This window comes from Nanorana parkeri, unplaced genomic scaffold (genome assembly GCF_000935625.1).
Source record: "Nanorana parkeri isolate BGI_ZX_2015 unplaced genomic scaffold, ASM93562v1 scaffold121, whole genome shotgun sequence".
Classification (NCBI taxonomy): domain Eukaryota; kingdom Metazoa; phylum Chordata; class Amphibia; order Anura; family Dicroglossidae; genus Nanorana; species Nanorana parkeri.
The window spans coordinates 467585-490923 of NW_017306389.1; the positions used below are offsets into that span (position 1 = coordinate 467585).

Genomic DNA, 23339 nt, shown 5'->3' on the forward strand with positions numbered 1-23339 from the left:
GACCACACTGTTCTCAATGCATAGAGATATCTATGGGACCAAAACCACGCAACATCCACCTGAAAATAGATCCTGCATCCTTTTGCGTGACAGGTGATATCGCACGCGCGAAGCAAGTTTTAGGTGTGAATTGTCACCATTAACTTGTATGGGCTTTTGTGTTTTGCGCATTATTGCGCGATAAAACGCTTAGACGCTTGTGAACCAGGCACAGTTCTTCAATTATGAATTAACTTTCAAAATGTGCAGTAAAATATTAGTGTTTTTGGTCCTTTTAAATATTCTGTATTATAGCTGGCATATGGATGTAGTCTATTTTCACAGAGGAGTAAAATTTCAAATGTTTAGACTTCATTTTAAATCAGTTCTCAATGTGCACATTCTACATTCCTCTATTTTTAAATTGTTTTTTAATAAAAGATGCCAATCTAAAAAGTTAGCTATCTGATCTGTATAATAATTAGAAAATGGGGAAAGTTAGCAATAATTTTACATTAAAAATATAATAGTAAATGTTTGTATTATTCAAATGCAATAGAAAAAAAAAAAGATTTCTGTTGGAACCTTGAAAAATGTTGTAGCAATTTCAAAATGAATGTCATTCTGTGAATTATTCTATGTATATGCATACCTTCTTATTGTGGTCATCTGTTTTCTATTAACAATAATTCCTGTTAACATTTGTGCATTCTGTATATCTCATGGATTAAGATAAGACCTCAAATATTTTCTAATTTCCTCTGTGATGGAACACTTTTTAAAATGTTTTAAAGCTAAACAAGAATATGTTTGTGCCTTTGTTTCACTAGGGAGGAACAAAACAGCTGTGCAAAGCTTCTGAATTTGACTCTTCATTTACATACATTTTATTTTCTAACAGTAATTGCAATTATTGATCTGACTCTTGGGATCCAGTGACTTTTGCAAACCAATGACCTCATAGCTCCTGTTAAACAGTATTGCATTACATATATCCCATTTGAAAGATAGAGGACCTTTTGTGTGGATTTCTGAAATTTGTAAAATTAACAAAAAAAAATTAAATATTTCTACAGAAACCAAAATTAGAGTTTTCCCTTCCCAGATTCAAAGTATAGATTCCAGATGGCATCTTGAAAAATGTCCATTAAATTGTTCTGCAATATACATTTTTTGCAAACCTGTCACCCAGTCTGCTTTGGGACATTTGTTTAGAATAATGTAAAATATGTTGTTCCTTCAATTTCTGGTTTAAATTTGTACATGGCTAAAAAAAATTTTTAAAGCAGGTTTTTGGTAGAAACTTACTTAATTTATTAAGGAAAAATTAAAGTTATTATATCCCCCAAGTGACTTTACTATGTGCCAAAAATTTAATATAGGAAATAATATTTTAAATTCAGTAGAGTTTCTATGATTTTCTAAAAAAATTCCCAATTTAAAAAGCTTGTTTAAGCCTTAATGTTTTGTTTTTTTTGAATGCCCCAAATCAATTTACCGATCTGTTGCTTGGTTTAGACTATGAAATGCTGAATACTGGCTAGTAGAAAAAAATGCATTCCTTAAGTAAGAACCCTCTAGCTTTTGATGCACATTATATTTCAGGTATATTTCCACACAGGTAGTTAAACATTTTAAGGATAGTCCATGCCTTGCTCATGCTTAACATGCCAATTTTTTTGATAGAAAGAGTCAGAGCCAATTACTCACATATGTTATTTTGAGGAAGGAATGGGTGAGATGAATTTACGTCCATTTTATTTTTCAGTGAAAAGAAACTTCTTTAGTAATATTTCTGTAAATCAGACGGAAAAGAAAAGTTGGCTTTGTCAGTGTTTGAGTCTGTGTCAAACGTTTGTGTATATAGTGGTTCTTAGATTCTTTTGTTGAAGAATCTGGTCCAAGGGTATTGTAATGTCTCCAATCATGGAGAAGGATAGTAAGATGCAATTAATCGCCTTGAAGTATCAATTTCAAAAACGTATTGTTTGGATAAAAAGTTATCACTGGCGTCTTAACTGTAACTATTTTGTCAATCTGGACAATGCCATTTTCCAAGAAAAACCTAAAGCTGTAATTCATATTGTTCCTATAGTTTCGCCTGTCTTAGCTACAAGTACATATCTGTTTTTTTGTCTGTTTTTGCTGTCGGAAAGATTGCAAAATCTCATAATGTATTTTGTCCACTGGGGGGTTTTATCCAGATGTGGGTTTCTAAAAATATGTTTTCATAATAAAAGACCAAATGCTAAATCCCCAATGTCTCATGAAAAGTAAATTGTCTCTATACTTTATTTTCTACAAGTTTGCCTAATTGATGACTGTTACTATAGGAACAACATATATTATAGTTTTTAGTTTCTCTTAAAATCTGTAAGGTCATTGTGTACAAAATTGCATGTTCTGTGAAAGTCCAGGTTGACCTCTGTGTTGATCTTCAACGTTTATCAGGAATCCTAATTTTTTTTTTTCTTGAGATTGTAAACTTAATTGTTATTTAATTTTTGGGAAAGGGGACACATTTCTGAATGTATCATTTAGAATTATTTAAACACAACTGTCTTATGAACATGTATAAAATGCTGACAGTAGGATCCTCCAAATATTTCATTTTTTTTTTATTAACGTGTAAAATACTTCAAGGAAAAAGTGTATGCTGTTAACATTCTTTGTACAAAGATTTTTTAAATCTGTTTTTACAGAAGAAATTAAAAATCACTTTTGTTTTTGGTAACTGTACTTAGCAGCTTGGTGGAAAGTCTTGATGATGGTCACTAATTTTATTTTTAATTTTAATATTTTTATTTTTTTTAGCATTTTGTCCCATTTCATAAAGTACCGTTTGAATACAATGCGAAGTGAAATCATGTGTGTTATATTTCACTATTGTAGTTATAATTATATGTAGCAGAGATAGCTTGTACTACTGATTTAACAACCATTATGCTAAAAATATCCTGTTTAAAGAATATATATATATAAATATAAGTATACACTTATATATACAGTTGAACCTGTTGGTGTAACCCATTTGAAAAAGATGGACTTTGAGGGATATATTTATCTATACTAATATAATGTGTATACATAGATATGTCCATCAGTGAAACACATGTTCATTACATTGCAGGTAATAATTAAGGTGGTTTTGAGAGAACAATGTATCATAGTTGATCATTTGCTGTGAAGCTTTGTCCCCTTTTACTGTAGTCTGTTTAGAAGAGAAATGTATCAAGTTTGAGATTAGACATTGTGACGTTCTGGTCTGACTGCTTTATTTCTTCACCGGGTGCCAGGATAAATTGTCATGAATGTAGTACTTGCCCAGTGTGAAGCAGCTACACCATAACCTATATGAGGACTTTTTAGAAAGGACTATTTCAAGTTTATCTTTTTTGTATATGAAATTGAACAATAAATTACAGGTAAATATTGAATCAGTGTTGTTGTCTGTTTTGCCAATGGTACAGGACACTAAGGTGTAATCATTTCAAGCGGGTCTGTTACTTTCATTGCCTAGTGCACTTTGTCATCAAGCAAAGTATTTTGGTTTTCTTTGCATCCCTTTTGACTTGCTACACAGTCCTGGCTCAGAGTATACCCATGCAGCTGACTTCCTAAACACCCACAACATGGTTACTAGTCGTAAATTTATACCTGCCTGGAGCCAGTTTGCTGACAGCCCCATAGCCGTGTTTGCATACTGTATTCCAGGATTTCAGCCACTTTGTTTTTTTCAGATGTTGAAATTAAAATGGCAGCAGGTACCGTTCTAAGATTTCCAAAAGTGCTATAGAAATACGAACAGTCCATGTACAGCCACGTGAAAAAGAAAGTACACCCTCTTTGAATGTAATGGTTTTAGGTATCGGGACATAATAGATATCATCTGGTCCTTAGCAGGTCTTAAAATTAGGTAAATACAACCTCTGATGAACAACAACACACATTACACCCTGTCGTTATTTATTTTACAAACATAAAGCCAAAATGGAGAAGTTATGTGTGAAAAACTAAGTACACGCTTACTGCTTCCTTAGTAATGAAGAGGCTAAGTAGCTGCCAGGTGCTGCTAATCAAATGCCCTTGATTATCAGCAAGTGTGACCACCCCCTATAAGGGCTTGTTCACACGATATACAATGTGTTCCAGCGTGGTTAGCTGCTGGTATGCACTGTATCGGATAGTAAACTCCCTCTGCGGTCTGGTGCAATAGGGGGCGTGGTGGTGCATTGAAGTCAATGAAACCGCAGCCACGCCGCCTGCCTGCAGTGCGATCATCCGCACCAGAACACCGGCACAACAATGCCTGCATTCCGGTCCAGTGCAATCGGAAAAAAATGCTGCAAGCACTTGACTTCAATGCACTGCCATGGCCCAGAACACACGGGGAAGTTTACTATGCGATAGTGTGTTCCAGCAACTAACCGCGCTGGAACGCACTGTATATGGTGTGAACAAGCCCTTATAGGAAATGTGTTACGTATATAACTTACTCCTCTGGAGAGGTAGACTGGTGCCCTGTATTATATCTGAGCATCTTGCCTGGTCTCCTTGGTCACCAGCATTGCCTGTTTCTGCCTCCTTTATAATCCTAGAAGACTGGCATTGACCCCTGCCTTCTCCTGTTACTTTTCATTTCCTCAGTACATATAGCAATTACACCAGAGTTGTCACCTTTCCTACCTCATTTAAAACAAAACAAAAATATTTTTTACCTGGTGATCATGCCAGTTACACACTTTCAGCCTCAGGCTGGTGACAAAGCTCACGCACTGTACTGTATCTAAATGAAAGCAATCTTGTCACCCAAGGACATTAGATCTGTCCACGGGACACATCCACCTCTCCTCATACCCTGGCGAGGAGGTTGTGTTCTGTAGTCCTAACAGCCTTCCTGATAACATTCTTTTTTTTTTTTTTAATTAGGACTGCTGTGTGTACTGTCATCTTTGAGTATACATACATTTGCACTGTGTAGTTATAGGTGCCCTTATATCCTGAGTATCATTAGAATTCCAGCTTAAGTGTGATCTTTTATACAGATGGCATTATTTCTTTAAAGGTTTCTTTTGACATCTCTTTTGGTAAGCTGTGTGCTGTATATAGGCAGGAGGTCCTGCATCTTCTCGAATCATTGTTTAATGACAATAAATTAAATTACCCACTTTATTTTTTTCCACTGGGTATGATGCAGTCATCTGTTCTATTGGTCTAATCACAGTTCCTCCATCTGTTGCCTTAGCCACTATACACAGATGGTCTATGGAGGTGTACTGTACATAATTTACTGTATGTATATAGCCTTAGCCACTATACACAGATGGTCTATGGAGGTGTACTGTACATAATTTACTGTATGTATATAGCCTTAGCCACTATACACAGATGGTCTATGGAGGTGTACTGTACATAATTTACTGTATGTATATATCCACCCACACCTGGAAATCTTAGATTCAAAAAAATTATTGTCTTTGTTTCCTTGGTATGTATGGATCCTTACTTCTCCAGCATGTTTGGTAAGACCAATTCCTTTGATAATTTGTGTCTATTGACAGAAGCTGTCCCATGCTCTGACCACAAAAAGCACACACCCACTTACACAGTTCACTATACTTGTTACAAATTCTGCTATTTAGTAAAATACTAGACATGTGCATTTGGACGAACGTGCTCAATCACGAAATTCCGTTGATTTTAGCAGTTCGTACGAATCAGAAATAACAAATTTATTATATGCCCGAATATATGAAAAACTATATTCGGGCATATATTCCTTATGTATGGGCACCGCCATCATGGACACCCATACTGTATATGCGTATGATGTCAGCCGACGTTGGGTGGTGCGCATGTGCAGAACGCGCAGGTGTCGACTGCACTTTTTTTTTTATTGTGCACTTTCGGATTCAGAGGCTCATTAGCTCCGCATCCAAAACAGCATCATTATTTGTCTCATTAAACTAAACGAATGAAAAGGTGTTTCCCTTTTCATTCCTTTTGTCCAAAATGAATTTTTATGTTGTGCACATGTCTATAAAATACCCCAATTTCATTGATGTCCTTTCAAGACTACTGTTTCAGGTCTGCAAGTTTTCTGGCAAGCTGGATGACATTCAGGCTTCTTGCAAGCACCAAGCAAAGATATCCCCACAAACCTTCCCATCTCCATTTAACTGCTGGAGCCATTACAAAAACAATGATAGCTTTGGCAGAAATATGGAGCTGCCATTGCAGACCGCCACCTGCAAATGCAGTTTCCTGCCTATTATTCTGATCAATCAGCTTCAATAGTCTGAGTACTTCACGTAGATCAAGTATGCTGATCAGAAGGCGGGAGTCCTTATTTGCGTACCTGTTGCAGGTTACTGACTAAAAATATTGCAGACACGAGTCAATATGACAGGCAGGCTACTTTCAGAAGTAGTGGTCAGCAATGGCAGCCTCCATGTTTTTCTCTTGACAACATTCCTTTAAAGTGACGCTAAATTTAGGAGTTAAACCTTAAAAATGCATCAAGTACCCTATCTATTAAAAATATAGTTTTTGTGCATTACTCGGCTGTAGATCGTCAAATTTCATGCTGACACTGTCCTTCCTTCTGGACTGCGGCTACGTTTGTTCCCCATGATCCCTGTGTGTGTTGTAAAATAGTCACCGCTCCAAGCTTGCTCCCATAATAAACAAACAAATCAAAGCCGCTCAACCTCATACACCAATATTCAGGCTAAAACCTCAATGCTCGGTGAGAGAAGAGTAGAGTAAACAAGCACACCAAAATTGATCCTCAATGGATCAGTTTTGTGTGCCGGTTTCACTACATTGCACTCCCATCATACAGTATGACTTTAATAGAAAATAGTCATCTAAATGTGAGATTGTAGTCAGCATGAATTCGGAGATGATTTGAGGATATACAGTTTAGAGTGATGCACAAATAATACATTAATGTTAATACTTAGGGTACTTGAATGCATTTTTAAGATTTAACCATGCTTGCCTCAAGGACTGCTCTAGAGTCTCTTCCATCCTTTGGAACTCCCTACCCCCAACCTGTCTATCTCCGACTCTGCGTTTAGGCGATCTCTAAAGACCCAACTCTTCCGGAAAGCCTAAAAAGCCTTAAACTTACCACTGATCTATCACTTTCTCAAACAATTCATCCCCACACAGCTACCACCTCCTGTATCGCACGCTGCTCCCTTTTAGATTGTAAGCTCTCACGGGTAGGGCCCTCCTTACCATCTTGACTTGTAATGTCTTCCTTATATTGTAAAGCACTGGGCAAACTGTTGAAGCTATATACATCTTGAATAGTATTAATAATAATGATTCAACGCTTGAGTCTAGTGTCACTTTAAGCTTCCGAAATGTAAAAACATAAATAACAGAAATAAAACCACAAGGGAATGACACCTTCATTATAAATAACAGGCCCACGTTGGGTCTGCATGTAAATGTGAATAACAAAGATGTCACCAGCACACCAATTACAGTGATTAGCAAAAGTCCATTTAATGAAAAATTGCCATTCAATGCAAGCGCTTTCGGCCTCAGCGGGTCCCCTTCATCAGGCTCAGAATGGCACAATGACTACGTGTAAATGTGGAGACAAATGTAAATGATGGAATGTGAAATAAAATAGATCACATGTTAGGTGCGGTCATTAAACCTGTTGTCCAAGGTGGAAAGACATTTTTAAAAACTGAAGTAAGTGTATTAACTGTATTGCTGGGGGAACTTCTTCAACAGCCCTTGACTCTTCTTCCCAGTTAATTCTTCAGTAAATACAACCTGCTAACGGCTGTAGTGACAGCATTGTTTTTTCTGGAGCACGGTTACCTCAACCGGCTAGCTTTGCGATAGGTAACTAGTCTTCTCAAGCAGCACAAGCAGGGCTAAATGTAGAACGGGGAAAACCACTTGTTTGTTTACAAGTCATCTTGATGTCGCCAAGATGACTTGTAATAAGAGTGCAGGCTGGTTGTCCTCCCCCGCCGAGTAAATCTGGTCCTGGGTGTCTTCCTAGGGACGCCACTGACAACATGTGTTTGCCCAGCCATGTATGGGGTGCCATGAACTGGCAATGGCACAGCGAATGTGTTTTTTTACGCATTTCACAAACGCACAAAACGCTTAGGTTAGGTGTGAATGAGGACTATTGGTAAGAGAAGTAAGAGGGATGATTACCGGAGACATTTTTTTTTATCATTGCATTACCAAACATAACCACAAGATGTCGCTACAGTCACAGCTCGCCTCCTATGTGACTACAGCATGCAGTGCACATCTCCCGGCATAAGATGACGCTAGATCAGAGCTGATGTGAGCAATACGCTCTGCTTTCTTTTCCCCCAAGTCATGTCCGCTCGTCTGGTGTACCGGTTTGTGAGCCGCCGCTTCGTCGGAGGGTTCGTATTAGGGGCGGCGGTGAGCAGCGCTTCCTGTCTGGCAGCCGTGCATCTGTATGATCGGAAGAAAGCGGAGCCGGGAACACCGGGTGAGTCCTCTGCCCACTGGCGGGCACTGAGCGTACAGCTCAGCCACACGTGTGTCAGTGTTCTATGAATGTGCTACTTCCGGTCTGTCACTGTGTGTACATTGATCGGTGCATGGACAGTGCTCGGAACTCAGTGTCACTCATGTTTTGTTTTCATTGCACTTCTATAGTTAACCCGATGTCCCAGATTTGTAGGGTCACTCTGTACAAGTGATACAGGAGAGGTTAATGTACAGGTCACATACAGTGCGGGAATAGAGATTAATGGGCAAGAGTCCCCTGTATAATCACAATCCCTATCCAATGAATTAAAATAGAATGATGGACTACAACTGACTCAACAATATAGTAAATATATAACAAATAGTAACTAACAGATCATACTTAACTGTATTATCACTGCTACTGTTGTCTCTGTCAGAACCGGTGAAAAAGTCGCCTTTCGATGAATTTGGATTCCCGCAGAGCGGCACTGAAGTGAGACAGTATGTTAGTCACGCTTTGTCCTATGATCAAGAAAAGAAGACTCCCCGATGGGTGATTGAACATCTTACAAGGGAGAAAACTGTTGGTAAGTGAGTGTCTGGGTGTAAAGGGACGCCTTGTGTTACTGGCCGCATGTCCTTGTGTATAGTCTATCCAGTGACACTGATAGCTATGCAGTCGGTGTATGCCATGCTTATCGGATTGTGCTCATAATGAGCTGTTCGTTTATGACCAACTAAGTCAGCAGTTGGCATTGGTTTGTCCAATCCAGGAGCCAGCAGAATTTTTAGGAGCTAGCTCCACTGACAGTAACTAGAGAAAACTTTGAAAGTTAGGCAGCAGGGCAATTTTTAAGGAGCATTAGCTACCTGGCTCCTGGCGCTAGCCTAAGTATAATACTGTCTTTTTTTTTTTAGGATCATTTTCAGGATAATTATTCATCAAAAGCTATAATGATGTCTTTTTTAAAGTAGTATTAAAGTCAAAAATGTTTTTCCCTCCCCCCAATGTTAATAAAAGCACTTAACTTAAATGATGTTTCTTAATCCGATCTTCCTCGTCCTTCCTGTCCTTTTCATCTGTCCCTCCAGCGGTGCGGCGGGTCTCCGATCCAGCGCTGATTCCTCTGTCCATGCTGGCACTGTCCCACGGTGTCTGCATGCGGGTGCACGCATCCATAGACTTACCTTGTGTCTCGCCTCGTGTCCCGGCCGAAAATGTGAACTGCGCATTGCGCCTGCCCCAAGTAGTTTTGCGGACTCCCGCGAATTTTCACATTTTCGGACGGGTGCGTGCGGGGAAGACACAGGTAAGTTTAAAGCGGGTTTTTTTTTTTTGCATATATCTACTACTTGCTAGCCTGATATATATGCAAAAACACTGGAGGCTTTAAAGGAGAACTATGGGGTCAGTGTTTTTCCCCATAGTTCTCCTTAGGGTAACGGAAGGACACAAACTAGAGTTCTCCCGTTACCATAAGCTCAGTATACCGCGAGCTACAGCTTGCGGTATACTGAGACGCCGCAGCCGGAGCGGATCCCGACGTAGATGACGGGATCCGCCCAGCTGCGTGAGTGACAGCTGGCTCTGCCTATCTAGAGGCAGAGCCAGCTGTATCCCCCCCTTCCCCGTCCGTTCCGCCAGTCAGCGCTGGCAGATCGGAGAGGGGAATCCAGCCCCTCCCCCTGTCACGGCAGAGAGGTGAGCGAACCTGGTATGTGTTCGCTCACCTCCCGATCTACTGAGCCGACCTGTGACAGTCTCATTGTCGCAGGTCGGCTAGAACTATGAGGTGAGTGGAAATCACTCATCTCATAGTTCTCCTTTAATTATACTTTAAGGTCTGGGCGTTTTTTACCTTATTGGATTCTATGCATTCCGGTAAAAAACACCCAGAACCTTTTTCTCCCCCAGTCCCCTCCACACTTACCTGTCAGCTACGCTGGTCCCCGCCGCTGGTCCCAAAGTGATCCTCCGTTCCCCGTACTTCCTGGTCGCTTGGGGAGCATACTGCCATAGGCTCCTTCTGCCATCAAGCAAAGAGAGAAGGGGAGTGGCCTGCCACAGGGCTGTGTGTGTCTGACACACACAGCCACTGCGGGCACGAGCGCCCGTGTGCCTCCATTAGAACGATGGTGGCACCTGTACAGGGGGCGGGTGGAAGAACACTGCGGGGACCCACTAGAAAACGAGGAATGAAAAGATTTGAACGAAAAACAACAACAGCCTCAGGCAGAGGTGGGCATCCCTATTGCAAATTTTAAAAAAGGAGGGTTTAATATGTGTATGTCTGAACAAAACAAAACAAAAAATAGTACATCTCTGCTATACAGTTTATGCACATTTCACCATGTTTTGTCTCTTTAAATATTATACATGTACTAAAAATGCCTGCTGATCCTAACTTCCTGCAAACTCTACCTCTACTGCGCTTAAATGCCAACCAGTGTTATCAGTCCTGCCTATTTCATCTCTTTGAACCACAGAACACCCCTTCAAGACATGGATGAGGATAGGGGAGGTGTCCTGCAGTCCTAACACACTTTTCCTAGGGTGACAACACTATAGATATAGTGCAGTGAGTATTGTTGCTCTAGGACACAAAGTGCGTTAGTGGCAGGATCACCGGGTGTAAATAAAAAGAAAAGGCCTGAAAAAAGCAATCTAATTCAGCTACCACATCTGAGGACTAAGCTGCAATATTTTACAGTTTTAGTTTTACCTTTAGATGCCCTTTGAGTTTCAAAGATATTACAGTTTATAAGATGTTTTATATCTGACTTTATCTATTTACAGTCTTTCAGTTACAATTACACATAAAAGTGACAGCACAGTAGAGCACCCTGCCTTTTGTCATCCATGGTCTGATTGAAGCTTTCACCAAAGTGCTTTTATAATGGAGGAATCACTGGGATGAGTCATTTGTGAATGCAAACTTCAGCTTTAGCTATGGAGGTCTGTAAGCCCTAGGCCTTGCAGCAAAGCTAGAGCCTGGTAAAAGGGAACAGTAGATAAGAGTTCCACTAGGCTCAAAAGAAGAATGCAGAATATTAATATGTAATGTTTGACGTTTATCCAGCAAAAATACTTGTAATTTTTTTTTTTTTTTATAGTCCATAATGAATAAAGAAAGTGATTATCTATAGAACCACAATGCATTTCCTTTATAGGAGATTTCCATGAAATATCTCTATCTATGTTTAACTGACTGACAACCCTGAATATAATGTGGAGGTGTTCTATCAAAGATTGTGACTGCATTATAATGTGTGACCGGTCACACATTTTAACGTAATCACGCCCACTTTTTCGGCATTGGAATATGTGACCAGCAAAATGAGAAGAATTGTTAACACTTTCTCAGCTGTTCCAGGGCAGATCGGCATCGCAGATCGCATGTGCAGGAGAACCGATCTGCCCTGAAATAGCTGATCGGTCCTGAAATGTTACTTCTATCCGACTTTGTGGAATGTGAGATTGCAGTCACAAAGTCTGATAGTAGTGACATTTCAGGACCGATCAGCTGTTGCAGGGCAGATCGGTTCTCCTGCACAAATGATCTGCGATGCCAATCTGCCCTGGAACAGCTGGAACCCTTCACCTTTTCCCAGTCACATATTCCACCGCCGAAAAACTGTGCGAGATTAGATTAAAATGTGTGGCCATGTCACCGGTCACACATTCTAACACAGTCACAAACTTTGATAGAACAGAGGCATCCTGTGCTCCTTCAGCTCCCCTGGCCCAGTGTTGCTTACGTTTCAGAGTGTTGGAGTGTAGCTTATGAAGTGTAGCTTATGAACTTAAGAAAACCACTGAATGTTAAATGCTTTAAAATGTAAACTGCCTTGGTGCCGGGATGAATGAACTCCTGTGAGCATGTGCAGGATTTATGTCATCCTGGTTTGCTGCAGGGGAGGTTAGTATTGGGGTGATTGTTTTAATATGTTGAGATGTCACCTTTTCAGTTCTTCTTTCTTTAGGCAATGCCGACCGGAAACACTGTAAATTTAAACCAGATCCAAACATCCCAGAAATGTTTAGTGCCACTAATGAGGATTATTTAAAAAGTGGTTGGTCTAGAGGTCACATGGCACCAGCGGGAGATACCAAGTTTTCTACGGTATACATTTAAATGATTTATGTTATACTGTTTTATTGTACTGATATGCCAACTGCAGTAACAAATTAGCAGCAAACATAATAACAACATGCAAACACAGAGGTCCGAAATAGCAATTAAAGGATCAAAACATAGTGGAGAGGTTTAAAAATTACAGTCACAAGGCTGAAAATGGAGATCTGCGTATTTATTTTAACGCTTTGTGAGCTTAACCTTATATGTTGGCTACAGAGACAGCCCATCAGATAAAATTTGCTTATCAGCTCCATTCTCCAGTCTATTTGAAACTGTACTTAGCTGCCTGATAGGTGTTGGGCCACTCCTGACTCATTGGAGTTCTGCAAACAAGGGACTTCTCTAAGCACAGCTGAAAGTGAAGAAAGCCAAACATATGAAAAGAAGACTAGGGCTCTACCTGCTGGTTAAACTCATTCCAATACACATTCTCTTTAAAGTCAAGAAACACTTTGTTACCTACTAATAGAAGAATTTGAGTTGTGTATATAGAAAATTTTATGTCTCAGAAACATTAAAACAATCTTTTTTTCTAAGTTGAGAAAAAAAAAACTAAAAGCAGAAGTAAGGTTGTTGCCCACTGCATGGACTTGCAGGATAAGAAATGATTTTAACTGTATTTAAAGTGAAAGAAAACCATTGTTTAAACCTTCATTACACCTCACAGCCAACTACCTCTGCGTCATTTACAACCTAAAAGTCTAAGAAGTGATGTGCCATACCTACCTATCAGATGCTCCAAGATCTGAGAACAGCTACTACAGCGGGGTAAGTGGGTGGTTAAAAAAAGGCACGTTCTGTCCAGGCAGGGCCACTGATTGGCTCGCTTTGCCTGAATGTCACCCTTGTCGGCGCACACTTGTTAGGCACCTGTAGTTAGAGGGGCTGCAGCAGCTGATTGGTAAGCATGACGAACATTTTATTTGCCAGCCACAGGCCAAATAATCAGTGTCACAAAATAAAACGAGTTTTATTGCTATAACCTATTAAAAAATATATATATAGTTTGTTGCTGGTTGAAGAGGGGTACAGGGGCCTCTGAGCACCATATGAGCCCCATCACACACAGCACAGCATGAACAGGAGCTACACCAGTCCTCCTATCCGTAGCTTTCAGGCTCTATTCACGTCCATCAGATACGCACCATGTCCGAAATGTTCCACTTTCATGTTCAATTAGATAACCTGATCCATTTTCTGTCTTACAGGAAGCAATGGCTGAAACATTCTATCTTTCCAACATCGTGCCTCAAAACTATGAAAATAACGCCGGCTTCTGGAACCGGTAAGAGCCGTGAATTCAAAGAGGTCATTATCAGATCTGTATGTGCAAATGTTCATCAAGGACAGTTCTAGAAGTCATGAAAGCGGAACTAACTGTTCCCAAAACACTTTGGGCTAGTTCACACCAGGTGCATTGATCTTCATTGATCAACACAGGCTCAATGCAGGGGGAACATAGGAAACAGTTGTTCTCTATGTGCTCTGTTCACACAATACATGAGCACAGTGTAGAAATGGAATTGTCTGCATTTGTATGCAGCACAATGTACTTCACCACATGTCAATGCACTGCAGTGCATGAGGTTCAATCAAGAGGAAAAAGTAAACAGTGCCTTGAACTGTATCGTACCATTCTACGCAACACACACCAGCACGTGCATTATATAGAGCATAACGCACATAGGTAGGTGATTTTCGGACCCCTTACATTCAAGTCATGCCTCTGGGGATAACTTTTTTTTTTTTAAGGGCCCGTGGAACGTGCGTCTAAAACGAACTCCCCCTGTGAACAAAAAAAGTGAACTGTGAAATCACAGCACACAAAAACGTGCACAAGGGTGCTTGGTCCGTCAATAAAGAAGGGACCTCGATTCCCGACCTGGCGAAACAGGTCCCTCACAGTACTGGGTAGGGGGATCACCCGAAGAGAAACCCCCTGGGTGGGGGGAGACAGAGAACCCTATATAAGGGCACAGAATCTCCCCCCCACATCGGGAAAAGGCCCCAAAGGAACCTGCACCCGCTGCATCTGTGGGTCAATCGAAAAAAAAACAAAAAAAGTGCCAAATCGTGCATAAGGTGCGATAAATAAAGAGTGCCAGTGCATCACGCTGACAGGCCCTAGGGGCCGGAGTGCAAAAATATTGCCCCGGACTAGCCATAAGGCCTGTCTAGGAGGTGTTGTGCAGAAAAATGCAATGTGATGCCGTGACCAAGTGCACAGTGAGTCAAAGTGGGTTCCCACCCCCAAGTGACTTTCTGAGCACCCCTGGGATGCCACCCCCAGGTGGCACAGCACCACGGGCTCTGCCGCCACCCAACCCTCCGGCCAGACCAAGCTTCGCATCCGTTCAGTCAGTAGGCAATAGTGCAGAGAAAACTCCTCCCTCTAAAAGGGAGTCGCCTCAAGCACCTACCTTCACTCCAGAGAGTATTAAGCAACCGTCCGTACCAAGGACGGTCCATGCTTTTCCCCTCTGAAACTGATAAGAACAGATACTACACTTGATCTTAGCCAAAAGGCCGAGAAGCGATAGCCCCTGGGGATAACTGTCACAGTTTCCAGTGTGCTTATGTTATCTCTCAACCAGCTTTTTAGATGCAGCTACCACAAGGGACAAGCTGATAGGATGAGAGAGCAGAGTGACAGAGAGATGATCTCATCAGTTTTCTGTTTCTCCTTTTACTGTCCAGTCACAGGTGGGAGGAGGGACAAGACCTGTAGCCTAACTGCAGTAGAGACAAATCATGCCTCCTGTCCTGCCAGACATGATGTATGCTACAGAGCTGTGTAAATCTCAGAGCTGCAAGGACAGAAATACAAATCCTTTGGCAGGTAAATCAGCTCCCTTATTAATTTAAATTGCCTTAGTCGTTTCCCTGAAGTTTAACTTTAAGATAACCCTTGCTGCATTTTCTGGAATTGAAAACATAATCCCTGTTATGATTTTCTTAATAAGACTAATGCTGACATGGATTGAATATAAACATCAAGAAGCATGTTCTGTCCATGTCATAATTCTCCTGCGAGACTCCTGCCATGCCAACGTGCAATTATCATCTTGACTGAGTGACTTCTCACTGTAATTGATCTTAACAGTCTGCTGCTCCGCTGCCTCCCACACAAACTCCGCATTTTGTCACTCAAACAGAGCCATGTTATTTATGTGAAAGTATATCAATGTGTTCATGGATGGAATTAGCGGCGCTGAAATAAACTCTTTAAAAAAAAGGAAAAAGAATTCTAGGATAATAAAAAAATCCTTTAAATTTTTTGTGTTTTGCTGTAGAAAAAAAAAAATGAGGTGTTGTAGATCGTCCACTGCATTATTGTGTCAAAAGAAAACGGTAGGGATGCACCGATACCGATACTAGTGCCGATGCCGAGTACTCGTACTCGCCCAAATGCTCCCATACTTACCCCAGATAATGGAACTTCCAGTCAGAGGGACATTTCCTCTGGTTAGCAGTGCCGTGAGGGAACATGGAGCGAGCTTCCCAATTGGCCGGGAATCCGGCTCCATGCGGTTTGGCTGGCCAATCAGGAAGCCGGCCCACGGGTAATGACTGCATTGTGTCTTAGCTCACAGCTAAAGGCCCCAGCTCTGAGCAGTACACACAGCTCCGACGCACTCCCATCTCTTTGCTCTGACACCTCATTATGAACAGCACGCTCTTTTTGCAGCCAATTACCTTTCAGCCAAACAAAGCTCCTGTCCAATCACCAACCACTTTGTCGGCCTGTCCTCTCCCACTCGGTCAACTCATTGGCCGCGATGATGGCACGTGGTCCTCGAATTCATCTCCCATTGGAAGCTGCTAAGGAGCTTGCATGGACGCTAATACAGGACTTGGTTAACTGTTCTGCTGCCAGTGGGAGTAAAATGACAGCAGCCACGGCACCACCCACTCCGCCTACTGCGGTACCACAAAGAGTTAAGGGCTGGTACAAACGTCTAGGCCAATCTGATGTGGCGGGGAGGCTCCTATTGTGCCGTGATTGGTCAGAGGCAGGCTGACGGTCGCAGGAGATGTGTGAGGTAATTGGTGGCGCTGTGAGGAAGCAAAGATGTCCACCGATGGCAAGAAGCCGGTCCGCTCACCAAGCAGGCTCTGCGCTTATGGGTAGTCTTAAAGAACTATTAGATAATTTTACAGCTGTTGCACTATAGACACCCTGGTCCAGCTTGTGAATAGTAATAAATATGCAACTCCGCATGCTGCCCCTGCGAACAGAGCGCACAGCAGCACCTTCTGTCTGGGGGAGCCACAGTGGGGTAATGACACGCCGCCCAGGTCCATGCTAGTGGAAGTGTCGGTTCGGTACTCATACTCGGTACCGAAAAAACGGTATCGGTGCATCCCTAGAAAATGGCATTTGTTAGATTTCCGAACACCCCTTTTGCAGAAAGTGAATTAACACAATAAGATATTTGAAAGTCCCAAAAGAAAGAACGTGGCCTAGTAATTTACTGCCTCCTAAATTGTCAGCTTTGTAGGCATATAGCCCAGTGCTTAATGAACCAAATATAACAGACGTGCTCATTCTTAAGGTGCCCATACACCTTGCGATTATCGATCAGAATAAAATGTCCGAATTTCCTCAGTTTGGAAAACCTTTTTCGAGTCGAACGAAAATGGATGGATTAGTGGCGTTTTTGTATGGAAAACATGCACACTGCACATGCGCAAATGAAAATCCGTTCTCCCGATCGATGAAATTCAGCCAGTTAGTATTGCTAACGACCGATAATCGAAACCGACTTTGGTCTGTGCATGATGGGGTATTCAAGCACAAATTGAACGGGGGTTTGATGACGGGTCGAAAGTAATTGAACGATAATCATAAGGTGTATGGGCAGCTTTACAGATATCATGGGTAGGCTGATCCAAAATGATTAACTAAAACAGCTGTGTAGAGGGAAAAAAACTGGTCTAAGGACATCCATACTAAAAAAAAGTGAGTGGCAATTGTGATGATTAAACCTTTAAAGTGTATCTAAACTGAGAGAGCTTCGGGTTTTTTTTTCCTTTTTTCACCTGGTGATCTGGCCAGTTAGTCTATTTTTGAATTTCCTTTAATAGACCAAAGCTGTCCAGCAAAAGTGGCAGTTAGAGGGTTGAGACAAACCATTTAACAGAGAAGAAAAAAGAACAGGGCATTTTCCTCGTGAAATACCGTTTTATTAGTCCTAAAAATAAAAAACTGAATAAATCATACTCACAAACGATGTCTTTAGCAAAGCATTTCAAAATGACCAAAACAAGCTGGCATAATGTAGCAACCGACAACCGTAAAGTGGGCCAGAATCTTTGTCCTGCTGATGCGTTTCTAGGGTAATGCCTTCTTCATCAGAGCATACCCAAAAAATCGAGGACATTGTCCGTTGCTTGGGGCACACAAAACATTTCTTTGTTTACATCTTGCTGCCGGCTGCTAGATTGCATGGTGGGCAGCAAAAGGTAAACAATGGGGAGGAATAGCCACCCTACTATGGGCTATTTCAAATTGCAATAGCAGGCTGGTTATTGTGCCCGCCCACTGAGCAAAGGAGTGAACCGGAGAGAGAACTGTCCCTCTCATGTCTGCTCCTCGGCCCAGTGGGTGGGGTTTCAATAGCCAGCCTGCTATTGGCTATTGCATTTGAAATGTGGTTACTTGAGAGTTACTATTGGTTGCTTGAAAGTTACTATTATCTCAAGCAACCAGAAACTACAGTTATCTGGCATCTATTGATCCCCGTGGGTGACGGATTACTGAACGTTTACCAGTACCAGTTGGACCCAGGTACACCCATCTACTGTCCGGTCTGGCCAGAATTGGTCTTCATGGAAGAATTGCAGCCAAAAAGCCACACCTCCAATGTGGAAACAAGGCTAAGCGTTTAACGAAAACATAGGAACTGGGGTAGTAAATATTGGCAGCAGGTGCTCTGGACTGATGAGTCAAAATGTGAAATATTTGGTTGTAGCGGGTTTGCCGCAGGGTTGAAGAGCAGTACAATAATAAGTGTCTGCAGCAACAGTGACGCATGGTGGAGGTTCCCTGCAAGTCTGTGGCTACATTTCTGCAAATGGAGTTGGAGATTTGGTCAGGATCAATGGTGTCCTCAATGCTGAGAAATACAAACAGATACTTAGCGAGCATGCCATACCATCAGGGAGGCGTGTGATTGGCCCCAATGTTTTTCTGCAACAGGACAACAACCCCAAACATCCAGCCAATGTCATTAGGAACTATGTCAAGTGTAAAGAAGAACAAGGAGTCCTGGAAGTGATGGTTTGGCCCCCACAGAGCCCTGATCTCAACATCATAGAGTCTGACTGGGATTACATGAGGAGACAGAAGGATTTGAGGCAGCCAGGATTTATATAGCGCCAACAGTTTGCGCAGCACTTCACAAAACTGAGGGAGACAATATCATTTTAGTACAGGAGGTAGGAGGGCCTTGCTCATGAGAGCATGCAATCTAGTAGGAGGGGCAAGCGATACAAAAGGTAATAACTGTTTGGGATTATTTCATGGAAGAAATGAATGGACGGTTATATGTCCGGTGTCCACAAGCATTTGGCCACATAGCATAGCACAGATGCTCACACAACATGCAAAGGTCAGACATGTTCGGAGGCATAATTAAGACTCCCAGATAAATATTTACTGGATTAGGCAAATACTTATTAGTTCAGGGTGAAGCCGCCATTTTGAAGGGGAACAACCATCTTCTGCACGGAAAATTTATTTTTTAGTAGGCAAGTGTTATAACTTCTTGTAAATGTTTTTTTTTTTCCCCTTCAAGTATCTGGAAAAAAAAAACTCCTTATATTTTTGTCTTTCAGTCTTGAAATGTATTGTCGAGACCTGACAGAGCGATTTGATGATGTGTGGGTGGTTAGTGGCCCCTTAACATTGCCGGTGCAGCATGAAGATGGCAAAAAGAGTATCACTTATCAGGTGAGCAATTGTTAATACTGACACATTGCGGAGTGTCACTCTTAAGTAGACCGGTCAGTAAGTATATTATTGAACACAATGAGCGTTTCTCAGCTTTGCCAAACTTCTCTTCTTAACACATTAGACAGGTGCAAAAAGCATTCAGCCATGAAATGAAGCTGTGCTTATCAGCAGCCTAAAATCCACATCATTTCTTCACGGAGGGAGAAAAGACAGTGTGCATTCTCATTAACAGCTGCCATTTTATGTCAGCAGGGCGAGATTGTAATGTGATAAATCAGAGTTTTGGAATTCTAATGAAGCTACTTAGAGGACAACACAGAGTGAGTGCCTACTGTTGGGGGATTACGAGGACACTGAAATAGCCAGGCTGTAATTGCCTGTTATGACCCTGGGCCGGGTTTTGCTTTGTGAAGACAAGAAATACAGAAGCGCACTACCAAGTGGTGACTGAGCAAGAAAAAATAAGGGAATAATAAAATGAGACTTACCAGGGAGTGGGTACTAGCGCGTTGTCAGCGACGAAGTGTGGATGGATTGGGAGTCCAGGACTCCACTCTGTCTTCTTAATCAGTAAAACGTCGGACACCCCGGTCCGCATTTTTAGGAGCCGCACACCAAGTACCGCAACCAACATTTGTTTACCCTCACCTCAGGGGCAGCGCTGCACTAGGGGACATTTCTCCCAATTTTTTGGGGTTTTGCTTTGTGCTTTCTCGAACTTGTGTCACTGATTGATCACCAGCATTACTAAAAGAGACTTTGTAAAAAAAATGGACATTGCAATAACTGTAGTAAGCTTAGTGAGGCTTGGCATGAATGGAGCGGTTTTCACTACCATCTGATGTGGGTTTGATAAAAAACAAAGGAGTGCTAACAACTCTTAAAAATGCAAGTGATTGGCCTTTGAAGATATTACGTTTTTCCTGTCCATAGTTCTTTGTTCTGATCATATTTGCAACGTTTGTAGCAGATATCACAGGGACTCCATTGACACCTCTCTGTGTGAATGTTCACCCTGATGACATTTCTCAACTCTGTGCTAGTGAAAAATGTAACCAACAGTCCTGCATTGTAGATGAGGAGGATGAGGGCTCACCCTGGTAGTGTTGGAGAACAGAGTATTAGTACTTATTTCAACCCCCCCCCCCCCCCCAAATATGACATTCATACTGGCTTAGTAGTTAGCAGTTCTGCCTTGCAGCTCTGGGGGGTCTCGGCTTTGAATCCTGGTCAACAAGGAGTTTGCATGTTCTCCCTGGCCCTGTTCGGGTTTCCTCCAGGTACTTTGGTCTCCTCCCACACTCCTAAGACATGCTGGTAGGTTAATTGGCTCCTGTCTAAAACCAGCCCTACTATGTCTATGCATGTATGTATGTAAGATAGGGACCTTAGATTGTAAGTTCCTTGAGCAGGGACTGATGTGAATATGCGGTAGGTGAAGCATTGTGTAAATTGTCGGTACTATATACCTGTAATAAATAAATACATTCGATCCATGCACTGTGTTTGTATGGATAAGTATTACACCAGCCTGGAGTTCAGCTTCAACCTCCAAGGGTGTTTTTAGAGGTAGAAACCTGTAGGATATCCACAGAGATACAGGGAAAATGTATAAATGTCATGAAGGCTTTAGAGGGAATTTAATCCAGAGGCCCAGTGCTGTAATGCATTTTCAGTATTTCAAAAGAAAATATGTTTGTTTTGGGTACTTTTTTTAGTTTACATGTTTTTAAACTGATGTAATATCTTTTTTTTTGTACTATTTATATAAAACATTTATAATACAAAAGCAGTTAAAATAGGCAGCACCCATGAGACTGTATTGTTAGGCTTACTAAGATAGAGACCTCCAGGACCGGTCTGCTTTCATGCTCTCATTTTCTGATTATGAGGAGCTGTATATGCAAACCACTATAGATTCCCTTTAAATCTAGGCCGTTGGATGGGGTTTAAAGCGTCACTGAGGCCCCGTTTACACCAGGGCGGTTGCTGATCAGCGCGGTTTCCGCATGGATTTTAAAAGGGCGGTTTTGGGTGTTTCTAATTGCGTTTTAGCGCGGTTCCATTAAAAGCAGTTTGGAAACCGCACTGATCCACGCGGCAAAAAAGGGTCAGGGAGCAATTTAAATGGAAGGCGGTCCTGAACGGTCCCCATAGTAACGTGTGGGATTGTTGATGTCATCGAATCCGCGCGACCAAACTGCCCTCGTGTGAATGGGGCCTGAAGTCATAAAACAAAAATGTGTAGTATAGATGCTGAGAATAACATTCATATACATTTCCTGTATGGCTTTGGTGCACATTTCATGCCTCCCATTGAATTCACACATGCATAAACACTGTGCTCAGAAACCAGTATACTGGGGGGGTTCTCACTACTCCATCACAGCTCCACCCCCTCCTCACTAATGTCCCACCCACATCCCCACCTATCTCTCTACTTTGCAGGCTCTCCTACAGCCCTGCTACATGTGACATGTGGTGCAGAGCATTTTGGGGAGGATGGCCTGCAAGCACAAAAAACAGCAGGAGCTGCTACTCATAAGAGTCAGAGATATGCAGTGTAACAAAATATTTTGGAGCATATTAACAAAATGCTTGTTCTGAATACCTATTATGATGCTGGTGCCTTTAGATCTGCTGTAAATATAGTTTTTTTTTTTAAGTAGGAAAATGCTTGCTATGTATATTGATGTCCGGCTTTACCAGTCACTATTAGCTCGTCACCTTAGTCTGTTCTGTACTCTGCAGGTGATCGGCAAAGATGATGTAGCAGTGTCATCACACTTATTCAAAGTGATCCTCGCGCGGAAGAACCAGTCTGCAGAGACGCTGGCTGCAGGAGCTTTCGTTGTCCCCAACATTCCAATCAGCTTTGATCACCAGTTGCCTGAATACCAAGTGGAACTTGAGGATCTGGAGAAGAAGTCTGGCTTAGTTTTCTTCCCCCAAGTAGACAGATCTAAAGGAGTCAAAAGCCTCTGTGAGGTGGACACCTGCAGACTCATCCAGCTAGATGAGTTCAAGTTGTACTTAGCATCCAGAAAGATGAAGAATGCACAAAACGTGCAGAAGGTCGAGAAGATTATGCGGGAACTTGATGAGGCTAAAATACAGCCAGACAAATATCTCTTAGACCTTTATGAACAGAAAATGGAAGACTTGAGTTCAAACGAGACATCTCTCCCACGAGAAGAAAGGAGAGGATAAAGGGAATTTTTATTTGCCTCATTTCAATTTACATACCAATAAAAACTGTTGCTTCTTTATTATGTTACTTTTGTATCTCCATACATTTGTCTACTTTTCTTTAAATGCCATTCAATAGTGATCTAGCATTAAAAGAGAACTATGGGGTAAGTGTTTTTCCCCATAGTTTTCTTCAGGGCCATGGGAGCACATATACTAACCTCTTCCCGTGACCCAAAGCTCAATATATAGCGGGCTATTGCCCGCTATATACTGAGAGCGCCGCAGCCGGGGCGCATCCCGACAATACTGTCGAGATCCGCACAGCTGGCTGATTGACAGCTGGCTCTGCCTATCTAGATCCAGAGCCAGCTGTGCCCACCTCGTCCCCTGTCCATTCCTCCAGTCAGCGCTGGGGGAATGGAGAGGAGAGGGGGGAATCCCTGCGGGTAGATGATCGGGAAGTGAGCGAGCGATGGTATGTGTTCGCTCACTTTCTGACCTATAGATCCGACGTGTCACATTTTCATTGTCACACATCGGCTCTAACTATGAGGATGAGTGTAAATCACTCACCTCGTAGTTCG

General features: G+C 41.9%; 1 protein-coding gene across 2 annotated transcripts; it reads left to right on the plus strand.

Moving 5' to 3' along the window:
- Positions 1–8323: 8323 nt before the first annotated feature.
- EXOG (exo/endonuclease G) lies at positions 8324–22819 on the plus strand. 2 transcript variants are annotated; one of them, XM_018553492.1, is made up of 6 exons: positions 8324–8482; positions 8904–9053; positions 12451–12590; positions 13814–13890; positions 19446–19560; positions 22315–22819. In XM_018553492.1, the coding sequence occupies exons 1-6, from the start codon at positions 8344–8346 to the stop codon at positions 22771–22773; spliced, it is 1080 nt and encodes a 359-aa protein (XP_018408994.1). In that variant the 5' UTR covers positions 8324–8343; the 3' UTR covers positions 22774–22819. The 2 variants fall into 2 exon arrangements, with proteins under 2 accessions (XP_018408994.1, XP_018408993.1); XM_018553491.1 differs by having other exon boundaries at positions 8324–8473.
- The last annotated feature ends 520 nt before the right edge of the window (positions 22820–23339 follow it).